The following is a 20,215-nucleotide window of genomic DNA, read 5'->3' as shown; positions in this document are numbered from 1 at the left end:
ACCCAGGCTAGTAGAATACCACCCAGACTGGTAGAATGTCACCCAGACTGGTAGAATGTCACCCAGGCTAGTAGAATACCACCCAGACTGGTAGAATGTCACCCAGCTGGTAGAATGTCACCCAGGCTGGTAGAATGTCACCCAGGCTAGTAGAATACCACCCAGACTGGTAGAATGTCATCCAGGCTGGTAGAATGTCACACAGGCTGGTAGAATGTTACCCAGGCTGGTAGAATGTCACCCATGCTGGTAGAATACCACCCAGACTGGTAGAATGTCACCCAGGCTGGTAGAATACCACCCAGACTGGTAGAATGTCACCCAGGCTAGTAGAATGTCACCCAGGCTAGTGGAATGTCACCCAGGCTAGTAGAATGTCACCCAGGCTAGTACAATGTCACCCAGGCTAGTAGAATGTCACCCAGGCTGGTAGAATGTCACCCAGGCTAGTAGAATGTCACCCAGCCTGTAGAATACCACCCAGGCTGGTAGAATGCCCCCCAGGCTAGTAGAATGTCACCCAGGCTGGGAGAATGTCACCCAGCCTGTAGAATGTCACCCAGGCTGGTAGAATGTCACCCAGCCTGTAGAATACCACCCAGGCTGGTAGAATGTCACCCAGGCTAGTAGAATGTCACCCAGGCTGGTAGAATGTCACCCAGGCTGTAGAATGTCACCCAGCCTGTAGAATGTCACCCAGCCTGTAGAATACCACCCAGGCTAGTAGAATGTCACCCAGGCTGGTAGAATGTCACCCGTGCGGTAGAATACCACCCAGGCTGATAGAATGTCACCCAGGCTGGTAGAATGACCCAGGCTAGTAGAATGTCATCCAGGCTAGTAGAATGTCACCCAGGCTAGTAGAATGTCACCCAGGCTGGTAGAATGTCACCCAGGCTGGTAGAATGTCACCCAGGCTGGTAGAATGTCATACAGGCTGGTAGAATGTCACCCAGGCTAGTAGAATGTCACCCAGGCTAGTAGAATGTCACCCAGGCTGGTAGAATGTCACCCAGGCTGGTAGAATGTCACCGAAGCTGGTAGAATGTCATCCAGGCTAGTATAATGTCACCCAGGCTGGTAGAATGTCATCCAGGCTAGTAGAATGTCACCCAGGCTAGTAGAATGTCACCCAGGCTGGTAGAATGTCACCCAGGCTGGTAGAATGTCACCCAGGCTGGTAGAATGTCACCCAGGCTAGTATAATGTCACCCAGGCTGGTATAATGTCACCCGTGCTGTAGAATACCACCCAGCCTGTAGAATACCACCCAGCATGTAGAATACCACCCAGCCTGTAGAATACCACCCAGCCTGTAGAATACCACCCAGCCTGTAGAATACCACCCAGCCTGTAGAATATCACCCAGGCTGGTAGAATGTCACCCAGGCTGGTAGAATTTGCGGTTTACCAGCTGGAATCACACTAGTAAAGGGGTTTAACTCAATATTAGGAAGGTGTTCATAATGTTTGGTATACTCAGTGTAGTAGAAGAAGAAGAACAACAACAACAACAATGTCAACGCTACAAACAGCTCAGACCTCAGATCAAATGCTGTTTGAAATCATGTCCTGTACTTTACTTTAGCTGTGCTGATTGATCATGCATATTGCAATGGACAACTGAATCACGTCCCAAACAACCTTAGAATGGTTCTCAAATACATTATACTCTGAAACCGTCTCATATCAGAAAGGAAATTACATTTTTTTTTTTAAAGTTTAATGATGAAGATGTGGATACCCCTGAAGGTGTCTTTTGAAATTACAATATTATATTACTTTCAAACATTTTTTCCCACTGGGTACAATTCTCCTTGAATTTGATGTTGTTTCTTTTGATAAATCATATCCCTGTGAACAGGTCTATTTCCTCATGATGAATCATGTCCCTGTGAAAAGGTCTATTTCCTCATGATGAATCATGTCCCTGTGAACAGGTCTATTTCCTCATGATGAATCATATCCATGTGAACAGGTCTATTTCCTCATGATGAATCATGTCCATGTGTACAGGTCTATTTCCTCATGATGAATCATGTCCCTGTGAACAGGTCTATTTCCTCATGATGAATCATGTCCCTGTGTACAGGTCTATTTCCTCATGATGAATCATGTCCCTGTGAACAGGTCTATTTCCTCATGGTGAATCATATCCCTGTGAACAGGTCTATTTCCTCATGATGAATCATGTCCCTGTGTACAGGTCTATTTCCTCATGATGAATCATGTCCCTGTGAACAGGTCTATTTCCTCATGATGAATCATGTCCCTGTGAACAGGTCTATTTCCTCATGATGAATCATGTCCCTGTGAACAGGTCTATTTCCTCATGATGAATCATGTCCCTGTGAACAGGTCTATTTCCTCATGATGAATCATGTCCCTGTAAACAGGTCTATTTCCTCATGATGAATCATATCCCTGTGTCTATTTCCTCATGATGAATCATATCCCTGTGTCTATTTCCTCATGATGAATCATGTCCATGTGAACAGGTCTATTTCCTCATGATGAATCATGTCCCTGTGTCTATTTCCTCATGATGAATCATGTCCCTGTGAACAGGTCTATTTCCTCATGATGAATCATATCCTTGTGTCTATTTCCTCATGATGAATCATGTCCCTGTGAACAGGTCTATTTCCTCATGATGAATCATGTCCCTGTGAACAGGTCTATTTCCTCATGATGAATCATGTCCCTGTGAACAGGTCTATTTCCTCATGATGAATCATCTCCCTATGAACAGGTCTATTTCCTCATGATGAATCATGTCCCTGTGAACAGGTCTATTTCCTCATGATGAATCATATCCCTGTGAACAGGTCTATTTCCTCATGATGAATCATGTCCCTGTGAACAGGTCTATTTCCTCATGATGAATCATGTCCCTGTGAACAGGTCTATTTCCTCATGGTGAATCATATCCCTGTGAACAGGTCTATTTCCTCATGATGAATCATATCCCTGTGTACAGGTCTATTTCCTCATGATGAATCATGTCTATGTGAACAGGTCTATTTCCTCATGATGAATCATGTCCCTGTGTCTATTTCCTCATGATGAATCATGTCCCTGTGAACAGGTCTATTTCCTCATGATGAATCATGTCCATGTGAACAGGTCTATTTCCTCATGGTGAATCATGTCCCTGTGAACAGGTCTATTTCCTCATGATGAATCATGTCCATGTGAACTGGTCTATTTCCTCATGATGAATCATGTCCATGTGAACAGGTCTATTTCCTCATGATGAATCATATCCCTGTGTACAGGTCTATTTCCTCATGATGAATCATGTCCATGTGAACAGGTCTATTTCCTCATGATGAATCATGTCCCTGTGAACAGGTCTATTTCCTCATGATGTATCATATCCCTGTGAACAGGTCTATTTCCTCATGGTGAATCATGTCCCTGTGAACAGGTCTATTTCCTCATGGTGAATCATGTCCCTGTGTACAGGTCTATTTCCTCATTGTAGGGAGAATACTGTTCTGTTATATTCCACCTATTCAATTCAATTCCAAAAATTTGGTTCATGCCTGAGGGACAAATATCGTTGGGCATATAATGAGACGAGTAAACAACAACATACCCTTCTGCATTCCGTTACCTTTCCTACGGTGTCCCTGCAGCTGTTGACAGTGTTTGTGTCCAATCTGTTCTGTTTTCCAGGGAGCGATTGGACCAGGTGGCGCATCGGGTGCCCAGGGACCCCCCGGTCTGCAGGGTATGCCCGGAGAGAGAGGGGCCTCAGGCATCCCCGGACCTAAGGGAGACAGAGTAAGTGGTGCCTGCTCGAGAGCAGCAGAGAGAGGAACAGTCATGTTAATGTAATGTAGCCAATGCAATGAAATGTAACGCATCAATGTGATTCATAATATTAATAAGCTGTGAAAGGGACCTGTACTTAACAACAGGATCTGCTGGAGACAAGAGTAGATGTAAGAACAGATGTATGTTTGGCGACAATTGATGTGATTGCATATTGAATTATATGCAGTTAGTAATGCAATTATAATGTCATTGTGTTTGTGTCCCACAGGGTGACAACGGAGAGAAGGGACCTGAGGGTGCTTCTGGCAAAGACGGCTCAAGAGTGAGTGACCATCCTCCTCATCCTCATCATCATCATCATCATCATCATGGCCCGTATCACCCAGCCCTACGACCTCACTCACTCTACCATTTAATAATCAACACATTGATGACCTCACTCACTCTACCATTTAATATTCAACAACATTGATGACATCACTCACTCTACCATTTAATATTCAACAACATTGATGACCTCACTCACTCTACCATTTAATATTCAACACATTGATGACCTCACTCACTCTACCATTTAATATTCAACACATTGATGACATCACTCACTCTACCATTTAATATTCAACACATTGATGACATCACTCACTCTACCATTTAATATTCAACAACATTGATGACCTCACTCACTCTACCATTTAATAATCAACACATTGATGACATCACTCACTCTACCATTTAATAACCAACACATTGATGACCTCACTCACTCTACCATTTAATAACCAACACATTGATGACCTCACTCACTCTACCATTTAATAATCAACACATTGATGACATCACTCACTCTATCATTTAATATTCAACACATTGATGACATCACTCACTCTACCATTTAATATTCAACAACATTGATGACCTCACTCACTCTACCATTTAATAATCAACACATTGATGACATCACTCACTCTACCATTTAATAACCAACACATTGATGACCTCACTCACTCTACCATTTAATTATCAACACATTGATGACATCACTCACTCTACCATTTAATATTCAACACATTTAAATATTCCCTCCGGCAATTCCACTAAACTTAAATTGTTCATTTGTTCACGGGCATTTGTGTACAGTGAGACAACAGCAAAAGGTCAGCTATACTAGATATTGTACTGAAACATTTCTCTTTTCCGTAACTCTTCTAGGGTTTGACTGGTCCCATTGGTCCTCCCGGCCCAGCTGGTCCCAACGGAGAGAAGGTGAGCAATTTGTCTTTAAACTTGAATAATAGTTCATTGATTATTTTAATGATTGTATTAGATCAGTCAGAAGAAGAAAAAAAACATACAGACATATCATCTGTTGGGAGGTTAAACTATATGATACAGACATATCATCTGTTGGGAGGTTAAACTATATGATACAGACATATCATCTGTTGGGAGGTTAAACTATATGATACAGACATATCATCTGTTGGGAGGTTAAACTATATGATACAGACATATCATCTGTTGGGAGGTTAAACTATATGATACAGACATATCATCTGTTGGGAGGTTAAACTATTTGATACAGACATATCATCTGTTGGGAGGTTAAACTATATGATACAGACATATCATCTGTTGGGAGGTTAAACTATATGATACAGACATATCATCTGTTGGGAGGTTAAACTATATGATACAGACATATCATCTGTTGGGAGGTTAAACTATATGATACAGACATATCATCTGTTGGGAGGTTAAACTATATGATACAGACATATCATCTGTTGGGAGGTTAAACTATATGATACAGACATATCATCTGTTGGGAGGTTAAACTATATGATACAGACATATCATCTGTTGGGAGGTTAAACTATATGATACAGACATATCATCTGTTGGGAGGTTAAACTATTTGATACAGACATATCATCTGTTGGGAGGTTAAACTATATGATACAGACATATCATCTGTTGGGAGGTTAAACTATATGATACAGACATATCATCTGTTGGGAGGTTAAACTATATGATACAGACATATCATCTGTTGGGAGGTTAAACTATATGATACAGACATATAATCTGTTGGGAGGTTAAACTATATGATACAGACATATCATCTGTTGGGAGGTTAAACTATATGATACAGACATATCATCTGTTGGGAGGTTAAACTATTTGATACAGACATATCATCTGTTGGGAGGTTAAACTATATGATACAGACATATCATCTGTTGGGAGGTTAAACTATATGATACAGACATATCATCTGTTGGGAGGTTAAACTATATGATACAGACATATCATCTGTTGGGAGGTTAAACTATATGATACAGACATATCATCTGTTGGGAGGTTAAACTATATGATACAGACATATCATCTGTTGGGAGGTTAAACTATATGATACAGACATATCAACTGTTGGGAGGTTAAACTATATGATAAAGACAGTCCGTATGAGGTGTGATTTATGGACTTGTATCTGTGTGATACAGACAGTCCATATAAGGTGTGATTTATGGACTGGTATCTGTGTGATACAGACAGTCCACATAAGGTGTGATTTATGGACTGGTATCTGTGTGATACAGACAGTCCATATAAGGTGTGATTTATGGACTGGTATCTGTGTGATACAGACAATCCATATAAGGTGTGATTTATGGACTGGTATCTGTGTGATACAGACAGTCCATATAAGGTGTGATTTATGGACTGGTATCTGTGTGATACAGACAGTCCATATAAGGTGTGATTTATGGACTGGTATCTGTGTGATACAGACAGTCCATATAAGGTGTGATTTATGGACTGGTATCTGTGTGATACAGACAGTCCATATAAAGTGGGATATATGGACTTATGATTGACCTCTGTGACTGACCTCTGACCTCTGTGTTTCCTCCTATAGGGTGAATCTGGTCCATCTGGACCTTCCGGTGCTGCCGGTGCCCGTGGTGCTCCTGTAGGTACCACACACACACACACACACACACACACACACACACACACACACACAAATTAGGATAAAGTTTTAAAAAATGACTTGTGGTCCCGTGTAGATCAGTTGGTAGAACATGACGTTTGGAACGCCAGGGTTGTGGGTTCGATTACCGTGGCCAATCAATATGTGTTAACGTATGCTAAACGCTTTGGATAAAAGTGTCTGCTAAATGGCATTCATTACATCAGAAATATGTTGTTTTTTTTACTTTGCCTCAGCTGTCTGATTAGGGTCTACTGCCATCTCTAGGTCTCTGTACTGATCCAGAGTAGAGAATCCTGTTGTCCTGCTATACTCTCCAGCTCTCAATAGAACAATTGAATTAACACAGAAGTTGATACGGTACATGATACGTCATTTGAAGAAGGGCATGTTAGGGGAAGTGTATTCTGCTCAACTTGTTCCCCGTCTTCTCTCCTAACAGGGAGACAGGGGTGAGACCGGACCTCCTGGGCCTGCTGGCTTCGCTGGGCCTCCTGTAAGTACCTTCACCAAGGACAATGTACTGCTGATGCGCTTTCTCTCACTGTCAGTCCTACCGTCAACATCCCGGACTGACACATTTACAGGACCGTCTCATCCATTCAAACGGATGATTAAATAGAAGGGGATGATGACGCCAGCTGCTTGTTGTATGTTGAAGCAAGTAGTTGTCTGAGCTGTCTTTCTCCCCGTGTCCCAACCCCAGGGATCTGATGGTCAGCCCGGAGCCAAAGGAGAGCAGGGAGAGGGTGGTCAGAAAGGAGACGCTGGTGCCCCAGGACCCCAGGGACCCTCTGGAGCTCCTGGACCTTCCGTAAGTTTCACTTTTTCCTGAAATGTAAAAACATAGAGGTGTTTATTGGTTACCAAATATTCTGTTGGAGTTACTTGCTTCACGTTTCTTCATAAAACTTAGTATCAGATAATTTCCTTCATTTCAGGGACCAACTGGCGTTTCTGGACCTAAAGGTGCTCGCGGTGCTCAGGGACCCCCTGTAAGTATAAATCTCATATTGTGTATTTTAATTTCTGCATTGTTGTTTTATATTGTTTTGTAATTTTTCCATTTCATCAACAACCTCTCTCCCTGACAGGGTGCCACTGGTTTCCCTGGCGCTGCCGGCAGAGTCGGGCCCCCTGGTCCCAACGTAAGTACAATCACTTATCAGCAAAACACAACTCAAACACCTTACCTGAGCATTGTTACTGAAGACTAAATGACACTGATTGTTCTACTTGTAAACTAGGATTGTTCGCGGTGATCTGAGGTGTTGGATTTGACTGGAATAGAAAAGGTCTTGTTTTTATGTGGGTGTAACCATGTTGGTAAACATTTTCCAAGTTTTTCCTGATACTTTTCAGAACACACAGACTATTATGAATACAGTGTTTACCCACTGTATTCATTCGTTGAAATCAATCATCACTTTGTTAAAATTATACAACACAATGTCCAGCTATATATATATAGAGTGCCTTGCGAAAGTATTCGGCCCCCTTGAACTTTGCGACCTTTTGCCACATTTCAGGCTTCAAACATAAAGATATAAAACTGTATTTTTTTGTGAAGAATCAACAACAAGTGGGACACAATCATGAAGTGGAACGACATTCATTGGATATTCCAAACTTTTTTAACAAATCAAAAACTGAAAAATTGGGCGTGCAAAATTATTATTATTCCTGGAAGGATATTGACCTAATCCCATCAGTAGTGGACGGTTATGACTGCGAATATGTGGGCTACAAACTACAAATACCTAGGTGTCTGGTTAGACTGTAAAGACTCACATTAAGCATCTCCAGACTCACATTAAGCATCTCCTTTCCAAAATTAAATCTAGAATCGGCTTCCTATTTCGCAACAAAGCATCCAGCTCATGCTGCCAAACATACCCTCGTAAAACTGACTATCCTACCGATCCTTGACTTCGGCGATGTAATTTACAAAATAGCCTCCAACACTCTACTCAGCAAATTGGATGCAGTCTATCACAGTGCCATCCGTTTTGTCCCCAAAGCCCCATATACTACACACCACTGCGACCTGAATGATCTCGTTGGCTTGCCCTCGATACATATTTGTCACCAAACCCACTGGCTCCAGGTCATCTATAAGTCTTTGCTAGGTAAAGCTCTGCTTTATCTCAGCTCACTGGTCACCATAGCAGCATCCACCCGTAGCACGTGCTCCAGCAGGTATATTTCACTGGTCATCCCCAAAGTCAACTCCTCCTTTGGCCACCTTTCCTTCCAGTTCTCTGCCACCAATGACTGGAACGAATTGCAAAAAAAAAAAGCTGGAGTCTCACATCTCCCTCACTAACTTTAAGCACCAGCTGTCAGAGCAGCTTACCGATCATTGCACCTGTAAACAGCCCATCTGTAAATAGCCCACCCAACTACCTCATCCCCATATTGTTATTTATTGTTTTGCTCCTTTTCACTCCAGTATCTCTACTTGCACATGCATCTTCTGCACATCTATCACTCCAGTGTTTAATTGCTATATTGTAATTACTTCACCACTACGGCATATTTATTGCCTTTACCTACCTAATCTTACCTCATTTGCACACACTGTATATAGATTTTCCAATTGTGTTATTGACTGTATGCTTGTTTATTCTATGTGTAACTCTGTGTTGTTGTTTGTATCGCACTGCTTTGCTTTATCTTGGTCAGGTCGCAGTTGTGAATGAGAACTTGTTCTCAACTAGCCTACCTGGTTAAATAAAGGTGTTCTCAACTAGCCTACCTGGTTAAATAAAGGTGTTCTCAACAAGCCTACCTGGTTAAATAAAGGTGAAATAAAAATAAATTAATAAATGGTGTCTCTGCAGGGTAACCCTGGTGCTGCTGGGCCCTCTGGCCCTGCTGGTAAAGATGGCCCTAAGGGTGTGCGTGGAGACGGTGGACCCCCAGGCAGACAGGGAGACGCTGGGCTGCGTGGAGCCGCTGGATCCCCTGGAGAGAAGGGAGATGCTGGAGAGGATGGTCCCTCTGTAAGTTTATCACTACAGTACCGTCCTCCAGCCCGGGGCATAGTGGACGGGCTTGATAGCTCTCATTCAACCCAGCACCCTACTGAAGCAACACAGGTCCTACAGGCTTTATTCAATACAGGTCCTACAGGCTTTATTCAATACAGGTCCTACAGGCTTTATTCAATACAGGTCCTACAGGCTTTATTCAATACAGGTCCTACAGGCTTTAATCAATACAGGTCCTACAGGCTTTAATCAATACAGGTCCTACAGGCTTTAATCAATACAGGTCCTACAGGCTTTATTCAATACAGGTCCTACAGGCTTTATTCAATACAGGTCCTACAGGCTTTAATCAATTCAGGTCCTACAGGCTTTATTCAATACAGGTCCTACAGGCTTTAATCAATACAGGTCCTACAGGCTTTAATCAATACAGGTCCTACAGGCTTTATTCAATACAGGTCCTACAGGCTTTAATCAATACAGGTCCTACAGGCTTTAATCAATACAGGTCCTACAGGCTTTAATCAATACAGGTCCTACAGGCTTTATTCAATACAGGTCCTACAGGCTTTAATCAATACAGGTCCTACAGGCTTTAGTCAATACAGGTCCTACAGGCTTTAATCAATACAGGTCCTACAGGCTTTAATCAATACAGGTCCTACGGGCTTTAATCAATACAGGTCCTACAGGCTTCATTCAACATTGACAAGTTATTTAGGTCACAGTGTTTCTGAACTCGTGGTGTTCTTCAGATTGTGATGTCACTGACAACACACATCACACCACTCAAGTTAACACGGAAATACATTCATTTTGGGGTTTTGCAGCTATAAATCAACACTGGCTTTATGTCTTAAAAGTCTCTCTTTTGGTTTGACTTCCAACCCAACCGGCATGAACATCAGTCCAGGGAATGAAAGAAAGGTCCATTTATAATGGACAACACTATTCCCTCGTCCCCATCACTACAAAGCACGTGTCCGTCACCGACCCAATAACCAGCCCAAACACACTGCTGTCTGCCAGGGCGTTAATATCACCTGTGGGCTTCCCCTGGACAGAGATATGATGGCAGAGAGGACAAGCGTTTTACTTTGTACTTCCCACTCCCTGCAGTACAGTTCACCCCCTGAGCAGTACTGAACCAACAGCCGGCATAGCTGTCTGTTACTGAAATTGGACAGGCAAGTCCAGAGAACAGACATGATAAGACCCTCTGATCCTCCCTGGTCTAAATCACAGAAGTGGAGGTGGATGCACTGCACACAAAATGTTTTTTCTTGTTTTTCCAGTGTGTTTACAGATTTGTATAGTTTTTCTGTTGATATATTTTTAGTTGTTGTTGAAAACACTCACTTAAAAATAACACACTGTCCTCTTGTCCTCCACTTGCTCCTCTCCTCCACTTCTTCCTCTCCTCTTCCTCCTCTCCTCCTGCTCTTCCTCTCTTCCTCTCTTCCTCCTCTCCTCCTCTTCCTCCTCTCTTCCTCCTCTCTTCCTCACCTTCCTCCTGTTCTTCCTCTCTTCCTCCTCTCCTCTCTTCCTCCTATCCTGCTCCTCTACTCTCTTCCTCCTCTCCTCTCTTCCTCCTCTTCTTCCTCCTCTTCTTCCTCTCTTCCTCCTCTCTTCTCTTCCACTTCTTCTTCCTCTCTTCCTCCTCTCCTCTCTTCCTCCTCTTCATCCTCCTCTTCTTCCCCTCTTCCTCCTCTCTTCCTCCTCTCCTCTCCTCCTCCTCTCTTCCTCTCTTCCTCCTCTCCTCTGCTCCTCCTACTCTCTTCCTCCTCCTTCTCTCCTCTTCCTCCTCTTCTACCTCTCTTCCTCCTCCCAGGGTCCCGATGGTCCTTCAGGTCCTTCAGGTCTTGCTGGACAGCGTGGTATTGTTGGTCTTCCAGGACAGCGTGGAGAGAGAGGGTTCCCTGGCCTGCCAGGACCCTCTGTAAGTCACATACACCACATTACAGATCCCATTAATTCATTAGACTATTCCATCATTCATTAGACTATTCATTCGTTCATTCATTAGACTATTTATTCATTCATTCATTAGACTATTCATTAATTCATTAGACAATTCATTCATTAGACTTTTCATTAATTCATTAGGCCATTCATTCATTCCTTAGACTATTCATTCATGCATTCATTCATTAGACTATTCATTCATTCATTAGACTATTCATTCATTCGTTCATTAGACTATTCATTCATTCGTTCATTAGACTATTAATTAATTCATTAGGCTATTCATTCAGTCATTCAGTCATTCATTAGACTATTCATTCATTAGACTATTCATTCATTCATTCATTAGACTATTCATTCATTCATTATGATTCATTAGCCTATTATAGATGACAGAATAATATTGTACTGTCAATTGACTTGTACCCGTCCCACCCATTTCAAGTAAGAATGGATGGATGAATATTCAAAGAAAAACATCAGTGAATATATGACTATTGATTAGAGTGTCGCCCCCTATTGGTGGTCCACCAACTGACCCGTGTGTCCATCTCCCCAGGGAGAGCCTGGTAAACAAGGAGCTCCTGGTGGAAGCGGAGACCGTGGGCCCCCTGGCCCAGTGGGACCCCCTGGACTGACTGGACCCGCTGGAGAACCCGGGAGAGAGGTCAGTGTCTGTCCCATAGCGTGTTGTCTGAAATGACAGAGACGTCAGTGTCTGTCCCATAGCGTGTTGTCTGAAATGACAGACGTCAGTCTCTGTCCCATAGAGTGTTGTCTGAAATGACAGACGTCAGTCTCTGTCCCATAGCGTGTTGTCTGAAATGACAGACGTCAGTCTCTGTCCCATAGAGTGTTGTCTGAAATGACAGACGTCAGTCTCTGTCCCATAGCGTGTTGTCTGAAATGACAGACGTCAGTCTCTGTCCCATAGAGTGTTGTCTGAAATGACAGAGACGTCAGTGTCTGTCCCATAGCGTGTTGTTTGAAATGACAGACGTCAGTGTCTGTCCCATAGCGTGTTGTGTCTGAAGTAGCATCCTAGTTCTTATATTGCTCATTACTTTTAAACAGGGTCCGCATAGTGCTCTGTCCAAATGTAGTGCACTATATAGGGAATAGTGTGCCATTCAATGCAGCACAGTGTCACCGTTATGGCCTCTCATGGTCATCTCTATACCTTCGGTACAATACTTTAACTCACTGTCATGATTAACTGGATCACTAACTATGCGTTTGATGTTTCTGATATTAAACAATGTGTGATTGTCTCTCAGGGCAACGCTGGTTCTGATGGACCACCTGGTAGAGATGGATCCACTGGAATCAAGGGGGACCGTGGTAACACCGGTCCTGCTGGTGCTCCTGGCTCCCCAGGTGCTAATGGTTCCCCCGGCCCTGTCGGCCCCACCGGCAAGCAAGGAGACAGGGGAGAGGCTGTGAGTATACACCCTAAATCACTCCCCATAACATCCCCAATGGCACCCCGTAGAAGCCTTTTAACACCCCTAAAAACCCCTCTCTTGAGAGGTGAATAACCCAGGCCATGTTATTGTTTTCTGTCTATTTTCTCAGTTCAGTCAATATATTAATAATGTTTTTATTATCCATAATGTTCTTAGATATGACAGTTTACTCAGATATTATTGTTTTGCAGCCCTTCCTGACCTTGTGTCTGTCTCTTGGCTGTTCTCTAGGGAGCTCAAGGACCCGCTGGACCTGCCGGGCCTGCTGGAGCCAGAGGAATGGCTGGACCCCAAGGACCCCGTGGAGACAAGGGTGAAGCTGGAGAGGGTGGTGAGAGAGGACAGAAAGGACACAGAGGATTCACTGGTCTGCAGGGTCTGCCCGGACCTCCCGTAAGTACCCCCCTAATCTCCCTGTACTCCTAATCTCCCGGTACCCCTGATCTCCCTGTAACCCTAATCTCCCTCTACCCCTAATCTTTCTGTACCCCCCTAATCTCCCTGTACTCCTAATCTCCCGGTACCCCTAATCTCCCTGTAACCTTAATCTCCCTCTACCCCTTATCTCCCTATACCCCCTAATCTCCCTCTACCCCTTATCTCCCTATACCCCATTATCTCCCTATACCCCTAATCTCCCTATACCCCCTTATCTCCCTGTACCCCTAATCTCTCTATACCCCCTAATCTCCCTATACCCCCTTATCTCCCTGTACCCCCTAATCTCCCTGTACCCTCTTATCTCCCTATACCCCCTAATCTCCCTATACCCCCTTATCTCCCTGTACCCCCTAATCTCCCTGTACCCCCTAATCTCCCTGTACCCCCTAATCTCCCTATACCCCCTTATCTCCCTATACCCCCTTATCTCTCTATACCCCCTAATCTCCCTATACCCCCTAATCTCCCTATACCCCCTTATCTCCCTGTACCCCCTAATCTCTCTATATCACAAATTTCTCTATATCACACATTTCTCTATATCATTGAAATGTCCCTTTAGCCTTTACCTGTAGTTGTGTATATCCTATGGACATTGTCTCACCTTGTCTCTTTCCAGAGGATCAATCTGACCTATAGACATTGTCTCACCTTGTCTCTCCCCATAGGATCAATCTGACCTATAGACATTGTCTCACCTTGTCTCTGCCCATAGGATCAATCTGTCCTATAGACATTGTCTCCCCTTGTCTCTGCCCATAGGATCAATCTGACCTATAGACATTGTCTCACCTTGTCTCTCCCCAGAGAGTCAATCTGACCTATAGACATTGTCTCACCTTGTCTCTCCCCAGAGAGTCAATCTGACCTATAGACATTGTCTCACCTTGTCTCTCCTCATAGGATCAATCTGACCTATAGACATTGTCTCACCTTGTCTCTCCCCATAGGATCAATCTGACCTATAGACATTGTCTCACCTTGTCTCTCCCCAGAGAGTCAATCTGACCTATAGACATTGTCTCACCTTGTCTCTCCCCAGAGAGTCAATCTGACCTATAGACATTGTCTCACCTTGTCTCTCCCCAGAGAGTCAATCTGACCTATAGACATTGTCTCACCTTGTCTCTCCTCATAGGATCAATCTGACCTATAGACATTGTCTCACCTTGTCTCTCCCCATAGGATCAATCTGACCTATAGACATTGTCTCACCTTGTCTCTCCCCAGAGAGTCAATCTGACCTATAGACATTGTCTCACCTTGTCTCTCCCCAGAGAGTCAATCTGACCTATAGACATTGTCTCACCTTGTCTCTCCTCATAGGATCAATCTGACCTATAGACATTGTCTCACCTTGTCTCTCCTCATAGGATCAATCTGACCTATAGACATTGTCTCACCTTGTCTCTCCCCATAGGATCAATCTGACCTATAGACATTGTCTCACCTTGTCTCTCCCCAGAGAGTCAATCTGACCTATAGACATTGTCTCACCTTGTCTCTCCCCAGAGAGTCAATCTGACCTATAGACATTGTCTCACCCCAGAGAGTCAATCTGACCTATAGACATTGTCTCACCTTGTCTCTCCACATAGGGTCAATCTGACTTATAGACATTGTCTCACCTTGTCTCTCCACATAGGATCAATCTGACCTATAGACATTGTCTCACCTTGTCTCTTCCCAGAGGATCAATCTGACCTATAGACATTGTCTCACCTTGTCTCTCCCCATAGGGTCAATCTGGAGACCAGGGTGCCTCTGGACCTGCTGGACCAAGTGGATCAAGGGTGAGTATAGACAGAATGATTAACAACTCTTACACAGAGTTTTGAGATGTTGTCAGCCAAAGAGCATGGCAGGCAGAGCTCTAGTCTACAGTACAGTACATCTGAATCCTTGTGTTCTGTTTAGGGACCTCCCGGACCCGTTGGTCCCTCTGGAAAGGATGGTTCCAACGGTATGCCCGGCCCCATCGGACCCCCCGGACCCCGTGGTCGCTCTGGAGAGACTGGTCCCTCTGTGAGTAACGCTCTCATCTCCCATCTATCTCTCAATTTATCTTAGTACTAGAGAGGAGAGGAGAGGAGAGGAGAGGAGAGGAGAGAGAGAGAGAGAGAGAGAGAGAGAGAGAGAGAGAGAGAGAGAGAGAGAGAGAGAGAGAGAGAGAGAGAGAGAGAGAGAGAGAGAGAGAGAGAGAGAGAGAGAGAGAGAGAGAGAGAGAGAGAGAGAGAGAGAGAGAGAGAGAGAGAGAGAGAGAGAGAGAGAGAGAGAGAGAGAGAGAGAGAGAGAGAAAAATAAGAGGATGTGAGAGGAGAGGAGAGGAGAGGAGGTGAGAGGAGGGGAGAGGAGAGAGGAGAGAGAAGAAGAGAAGAGGAGAGAGCAGTGTATGACATGGTGCAAATCTCAAATCATCCCCTGTTCCTCGTATAGTGTGCTACCTTTGCTCTGGTCAAAGTAATGCCCTGTGTAGGGAGCAGGTTGTCATCTGAGACAGCAGCCAGCTATATAAACACTTTATGTCCCCTCTGCTCTGTGCTTTTCGTCTTCTGTAATACCTATGGCCCTGGTAGCAGCACATCACCAGTAGCGTCTTGGTTTTCCAATTTCTTCTGTCTGTGTATCTCAGGGTCCACCTGGAAACTCCGGTCCCCCTGGTCCTCCTGGTCCTCCCGGCCCTGGTATCGACATGTCTGCCTTCGCTGGTCTGTCTCAGCCTGAGAAATCCCCCGATCCCCTGAGGTACATGAGGGCCGACCAGGCCTCCGGAAACCTGAGGACGCACGACGCCGAGGTGGACGCCACGCTCAAGTCTCTCAACAACCAGATTGAGAACATCCGCTCCCCCGAGGGCTCCAAGAAGAACCCTGCACGTACTTGCAGAGACCTGAAGCTGTGCCACCCAGACTGGAAGAGTGGTGAGTGACGGGATAGGAGCGAAGAATGGCTCTTTGTTTAGGGGTCAAGCGTTAAAGCCAAGCAACATGACTTGACCAGGAAAAACTCAGGGCCCTAAAGTTTCTCCTGCTCAGGTGAGGTTTCTCCTGGTCAGGTGACGTTTCTCCTGCTCAGGTGACGTTTCTCCTGCTCAGGTGACGTTTCTCCTGCTCAGGTGAGGTTTCTCCTGCTCAAGTGACGTTTCTCCTGCTCAGGTGACGTTTCTCCTGCTCAGGTGAGGTTTCTCCTGCTCAGGTGACGTTTCTCCTGCTCAGGTGACGTTTCTCCTGCTCAGGTGACGTTTCTCCTGCTCAGGTGACGTTTCTCCTGCTCAGGTGACGTTTCTCCTGCTCAGGTGAGGTTTCTCCTGCTCAGGTGATGTTTCTCCTGCTCAGGTGACGTTTTTCCTGCTCAGGTGACGTTTTTCCTGCTCAGGTGACGTTTCTCCTGCTCAGGTGACGTTTCTCCTGTCCCCACTGATTAGGTCGGGCAAAAATTCCATAATATTTAGGGAAGTCTGGAAGATTCTGTCTTATTCAAAAGAGAAAGTAAATATAAACATGTGTATTGTAGTACAGAGTTTTAGAGAGCTGATTCAATCTGAGCCGTTTCCTGTCTCCTCCGCCTGTCTGCAGGAGAGTACTGGATCGACCCTAACCAGGGCTGCACCATAGACGCCATCAAGGTCTACTGTAACATGGAGACCGGAGAGTCCTGCGTCTACCCCAAGCCCGCCAGCATCCCCAAGAAGAACTGGTGGTCCAGCAAGAGCAAGGCTGCCAAACACATCTGGTTCGGAGAGACCATGAACGGAGGATTCCACGTGAGTCACCCTTCAATCTCTTGTTTCGGCTCTCTTCTAATATATTATCACGATCGTACAATCGTGATTTTTTTTTTCCCCCCCTCCTCTTCAATCTCAGGTGACATCTGTTATGTGTGCAGTGCACTTATTTACTCAAGCCTCTCTGGGATTAGTCTGTTTCGGTCCTTTAGGGGATTCCTATTTTATGTTTGACTAAAATACTTTTTTTTACGTACATTATCTCAATCAATGCCACTTAGTCCGTTCAAAATTCTGATATAGTTCTGATATAATGATGTCATTGATTCTTACATCCCTGTCTCCCTGTTCTCTCTCACTAGTTTAACCATTGACATTGTAAAATTACATCTATCGTTCAACCGGTCCTAACCGCCCTTCTCCCCTCCTCTCTCTCTGCTGCCCTCTACAGTTCAGCTATGGCGATGAGAGTCTGGCAGCCAACACGGCCAGCATCCAGATGACCTTCCTGCGGCTGCTGTCCACCGAGGCTAATCAGAACCTCACCTACCACTGCAAGAACAGCGTGGCCTATATGGACGGGGCCACGGGGAACCTGAAGAAGGCCGTGCTGCTCCAGGGCTCCAACGACGTGGAGATCAGAGCTGAGGGCAACAGCCGCTTCACCTACACCGTTATGGAGGACGGCTGCACGGTGAGAGGATGAACACACACACACACACACACACACACACACACTCTCTCATACATACACACCCACACACAGGCTACAGCCACTTTACATACACCATTATGGAGGACGGCTGCACGGTGAGAGGATGAACACACACAGACACACACTCTCTCTCTCATACATACACACCCACAATTCAATTCGGATCACAATGTGATGGAGGATGGCTGCACTGTGATGAAAACACACAGAACAGTTTTGAGACTATTTAACCCTAACCCACAAATACACTCATTCACTGTCCCCTATCAATATCTATAACATGTCTGTCCTCCATCAATATCTATAACATGTCTGTCCCCTATCAATATCTATAACATGTCTGTCCCCTATCAATATCTATAACATGTCTGTCCCCTATCAATATCTATAACATGTCTATAACATGTCTATAACATGTCTGTCCCCTATCAATGTCTATAACATGTCTGTCCCCTATCAATATCTATAACATGTCTATAACATGTCCGTCCCCTATCAATATCTATAACATGTCTATAACATGTCTGTCCCCTATCAATATCTATAACATGTCTGTCCCCTATCAATATCTATAACATGTCTATAACATGTCCGTCCCCTATCGATATCTATAACATGTCTATAACATGTCTGTCCCCTATCAATATCTATCAATATCTATAACATGTCTGTCCCCTATCAATATCTATAACATATCTATAACATGTCTATAACATGTCTATAACATGACTATCTCTCTGTCCCCAGAAACATAAAGGAACGTGGGGAAAGACAGTGATTGAGTACAGATCCCAGAAGACCAGCCGGCTGCCCATCGTGGACATCGCTCCTGTGGATGTTGGAGGAGCGGACCAAGAGTTTGGTGTTGACGTCGGCGCAGTTTGCTTCTTGTAAAGAAAGAGGGATGAAAAGAAGGAGAAGTAGAGGGGAAAAACACATCAAATATGAGAGAGAGGAACACACGCTTCTATCAAAAAAATAAAGAATGAAAGAAAGAATAGAGAAAGATCAAGACACTTTTATATAATTTTTTTGTTTAAGTAGAAAGTGCTTTTTCCAACTAAGTCCTGCACTGAATGGCACCGGCAATATTCATCTGGGATTTCGTGGCCTTCCAGTCTCCCTCCATCAGACCCCCCTCCCATGGTGCCCCAGCCCTCCCTCCACCCCCCACCCTGGGAGCACCACCCCACTAACAAGAAGGATCGAGGAGAAGAGGAGAAAAAGGAGCAGCGTGCCAGACAATGAGTTGGTGTTATTTATTTATTGTTCAGGTGTGGGTCCCAGGTGTGTTAGGACTGAGTGTGTGTAGCCTGTAAAAAGGGTCCCACCCACAACAACATACATATTCTATCAGTTCCCCCTTTTCATGTTCCTCCTCTATACCTCCACACCCTAAATATTATATCAATTCCAAACCCCCAAAAAAATCTGGCAGTGTGATAAGTGCAGGTGTTCCTACTTCCAACCGCCGCCCCAGTGTGTATCAGGAAGTTACTGTCTATTATAATAAAGTCAAATGGTGCTATTGTTGTAAAACAAGTCTGTATTCTTTAACAACCAGATACTAATGTATTAGTGACATGTTTATAATGTGTGTACATATATGTATATGTGTGTATACATATATATATATATATATATATATGCATTTTTCAGAGAGTACATTTCACGCTGAGATCATTTTTCAGAGTGGTAAATGTTGCTGCCCCCCCCCCCCCCCCCCCCCTCCAAACCAACCCTGACCCTTCTCCGTGGTAACCCAATGACACAAAAACCATGTCCATAATATATTTTGTAAAGAGACATGTTCAATTCGGAATCAATCCGAGCTCTAAATTTATTTAGTTTTTTTTCATTTTGTTTTAATTATAATATTTTAAGCTACCTCACACACACAAAGAAATAAACAACAGAGCAAAGTTAAATCCTGTATCCAAGTTTACAAATCCAGCTTTGGCCATCTTCTCTTTGGTGCATTAGACCCCATGTTGTGAGAAGCCGACCAGAAGTTGACTTTGACCGTTGACCTATCCCACTCCACTTCCTCCCATAAACCCCCTGCTGCCCCCTCACACAGGAAGTACCTTCTGCCCTGGTAGGAAGTACCTCGGCCCTGGCCATGCCCCT

General features: G+C 44.3%; 1 protein-coding gene across 2 annotated transcripts in view; it reads left to right on the top strand.

Moving 5' to 3' along the window:
* col2a1b (collagen, type II, alpha 1b) overlaps positions 1–19,505 on the top strand; it is an 81,010-nt gene extending 61,505 nt beyond the window's left edge. For both annotated transcript variants that reach the window (XM_036950896.2, XM_090206469.1), the window contains 19 exons: positions 3,682–3,789; positions 4,052–4,105; positions 4,996–5,049; positions 6,707–6,760; positions 7,224–7,277; positions 7,488–7,595; positions 7,723–7,776; positions 7,876–7,929; positions 9,625–9,786; positions 11,606–11,713; positions 12,299–12,406; positions 13,017–13,178; positions 13,437–13,598; positions 15,386–15,439; positions 15,564–15,671; positions 16,279–16,567; positions 17,222–17,409; positions 17,822–18,064; positions 18,833–19,505. In XM_036950896.2, coding sequence (XP_036806791.2) covers positions 3,682–3,789; positions 4,052–4,105; positions 4,996–5,049; positions 6,707–6,760; positions 7,224–7,277; positions 7,488–7,595; positions 7,723–7,776; positions 7,876–7,929; positions 9,625–9,786; positions 11,606–11,713; positions 12,299–12,406; positions 13,017–13,178; positions 13,437–13,598; positions 15,386–15,439; positions 15,564–15,671; positions 16,279–16,567; positions 17,222–17,409; positions 17,822–18,064; positions 18,833–18,979 — 2,271 coding nt within the window. In that variant the 3' untranslated portion in view covers positions 18,980–19,505. The remainder of the gene's footprint in view (positions 1–3,681; positions 3,790–4,051; positions 4,106–4,995; positions 5,050–6,706; positions 6,761–7,223; positions 7,278–7,487; positions 7,596–7,722; positions 7,777–7,875; positions 7,930–9,624; positions 9,787–11,605; positions 11,714–12,298; positions 12,407–13,016; positions 13,179–13,436; positions 13,599–15,385; positions 15,440–15,563; positions 15,672–16,278; positions 16,568–17,221; positions 17,410–17,821; positions 18,065–18,832) is intronic.
* Positions 19,506–20,215: the final 710 nt, after the last annotated feature.

The sequence above is a fragment of the Oncorhynchus mykiss genome, chromosome 17 (assembly GCF_057628025.1).
Source record: "Oncorhynchus mykiss isolate SJ-2025 chromosome 17, ASM5762802v1, whole genome shotgun sequence".
Taxonomy (NCBI): Eukaryota; Metazoa; Chordata; class Actinopteri; order Salmoniformes; family Salmonidae; genus Oncorhynchus; species Oncorhynchus mykiss.
The sequence above is the reverse complement of the archived record's forward strand: the minus strand, read 5'-3'. Positions and strand labels throughout refer to the sequence as shown.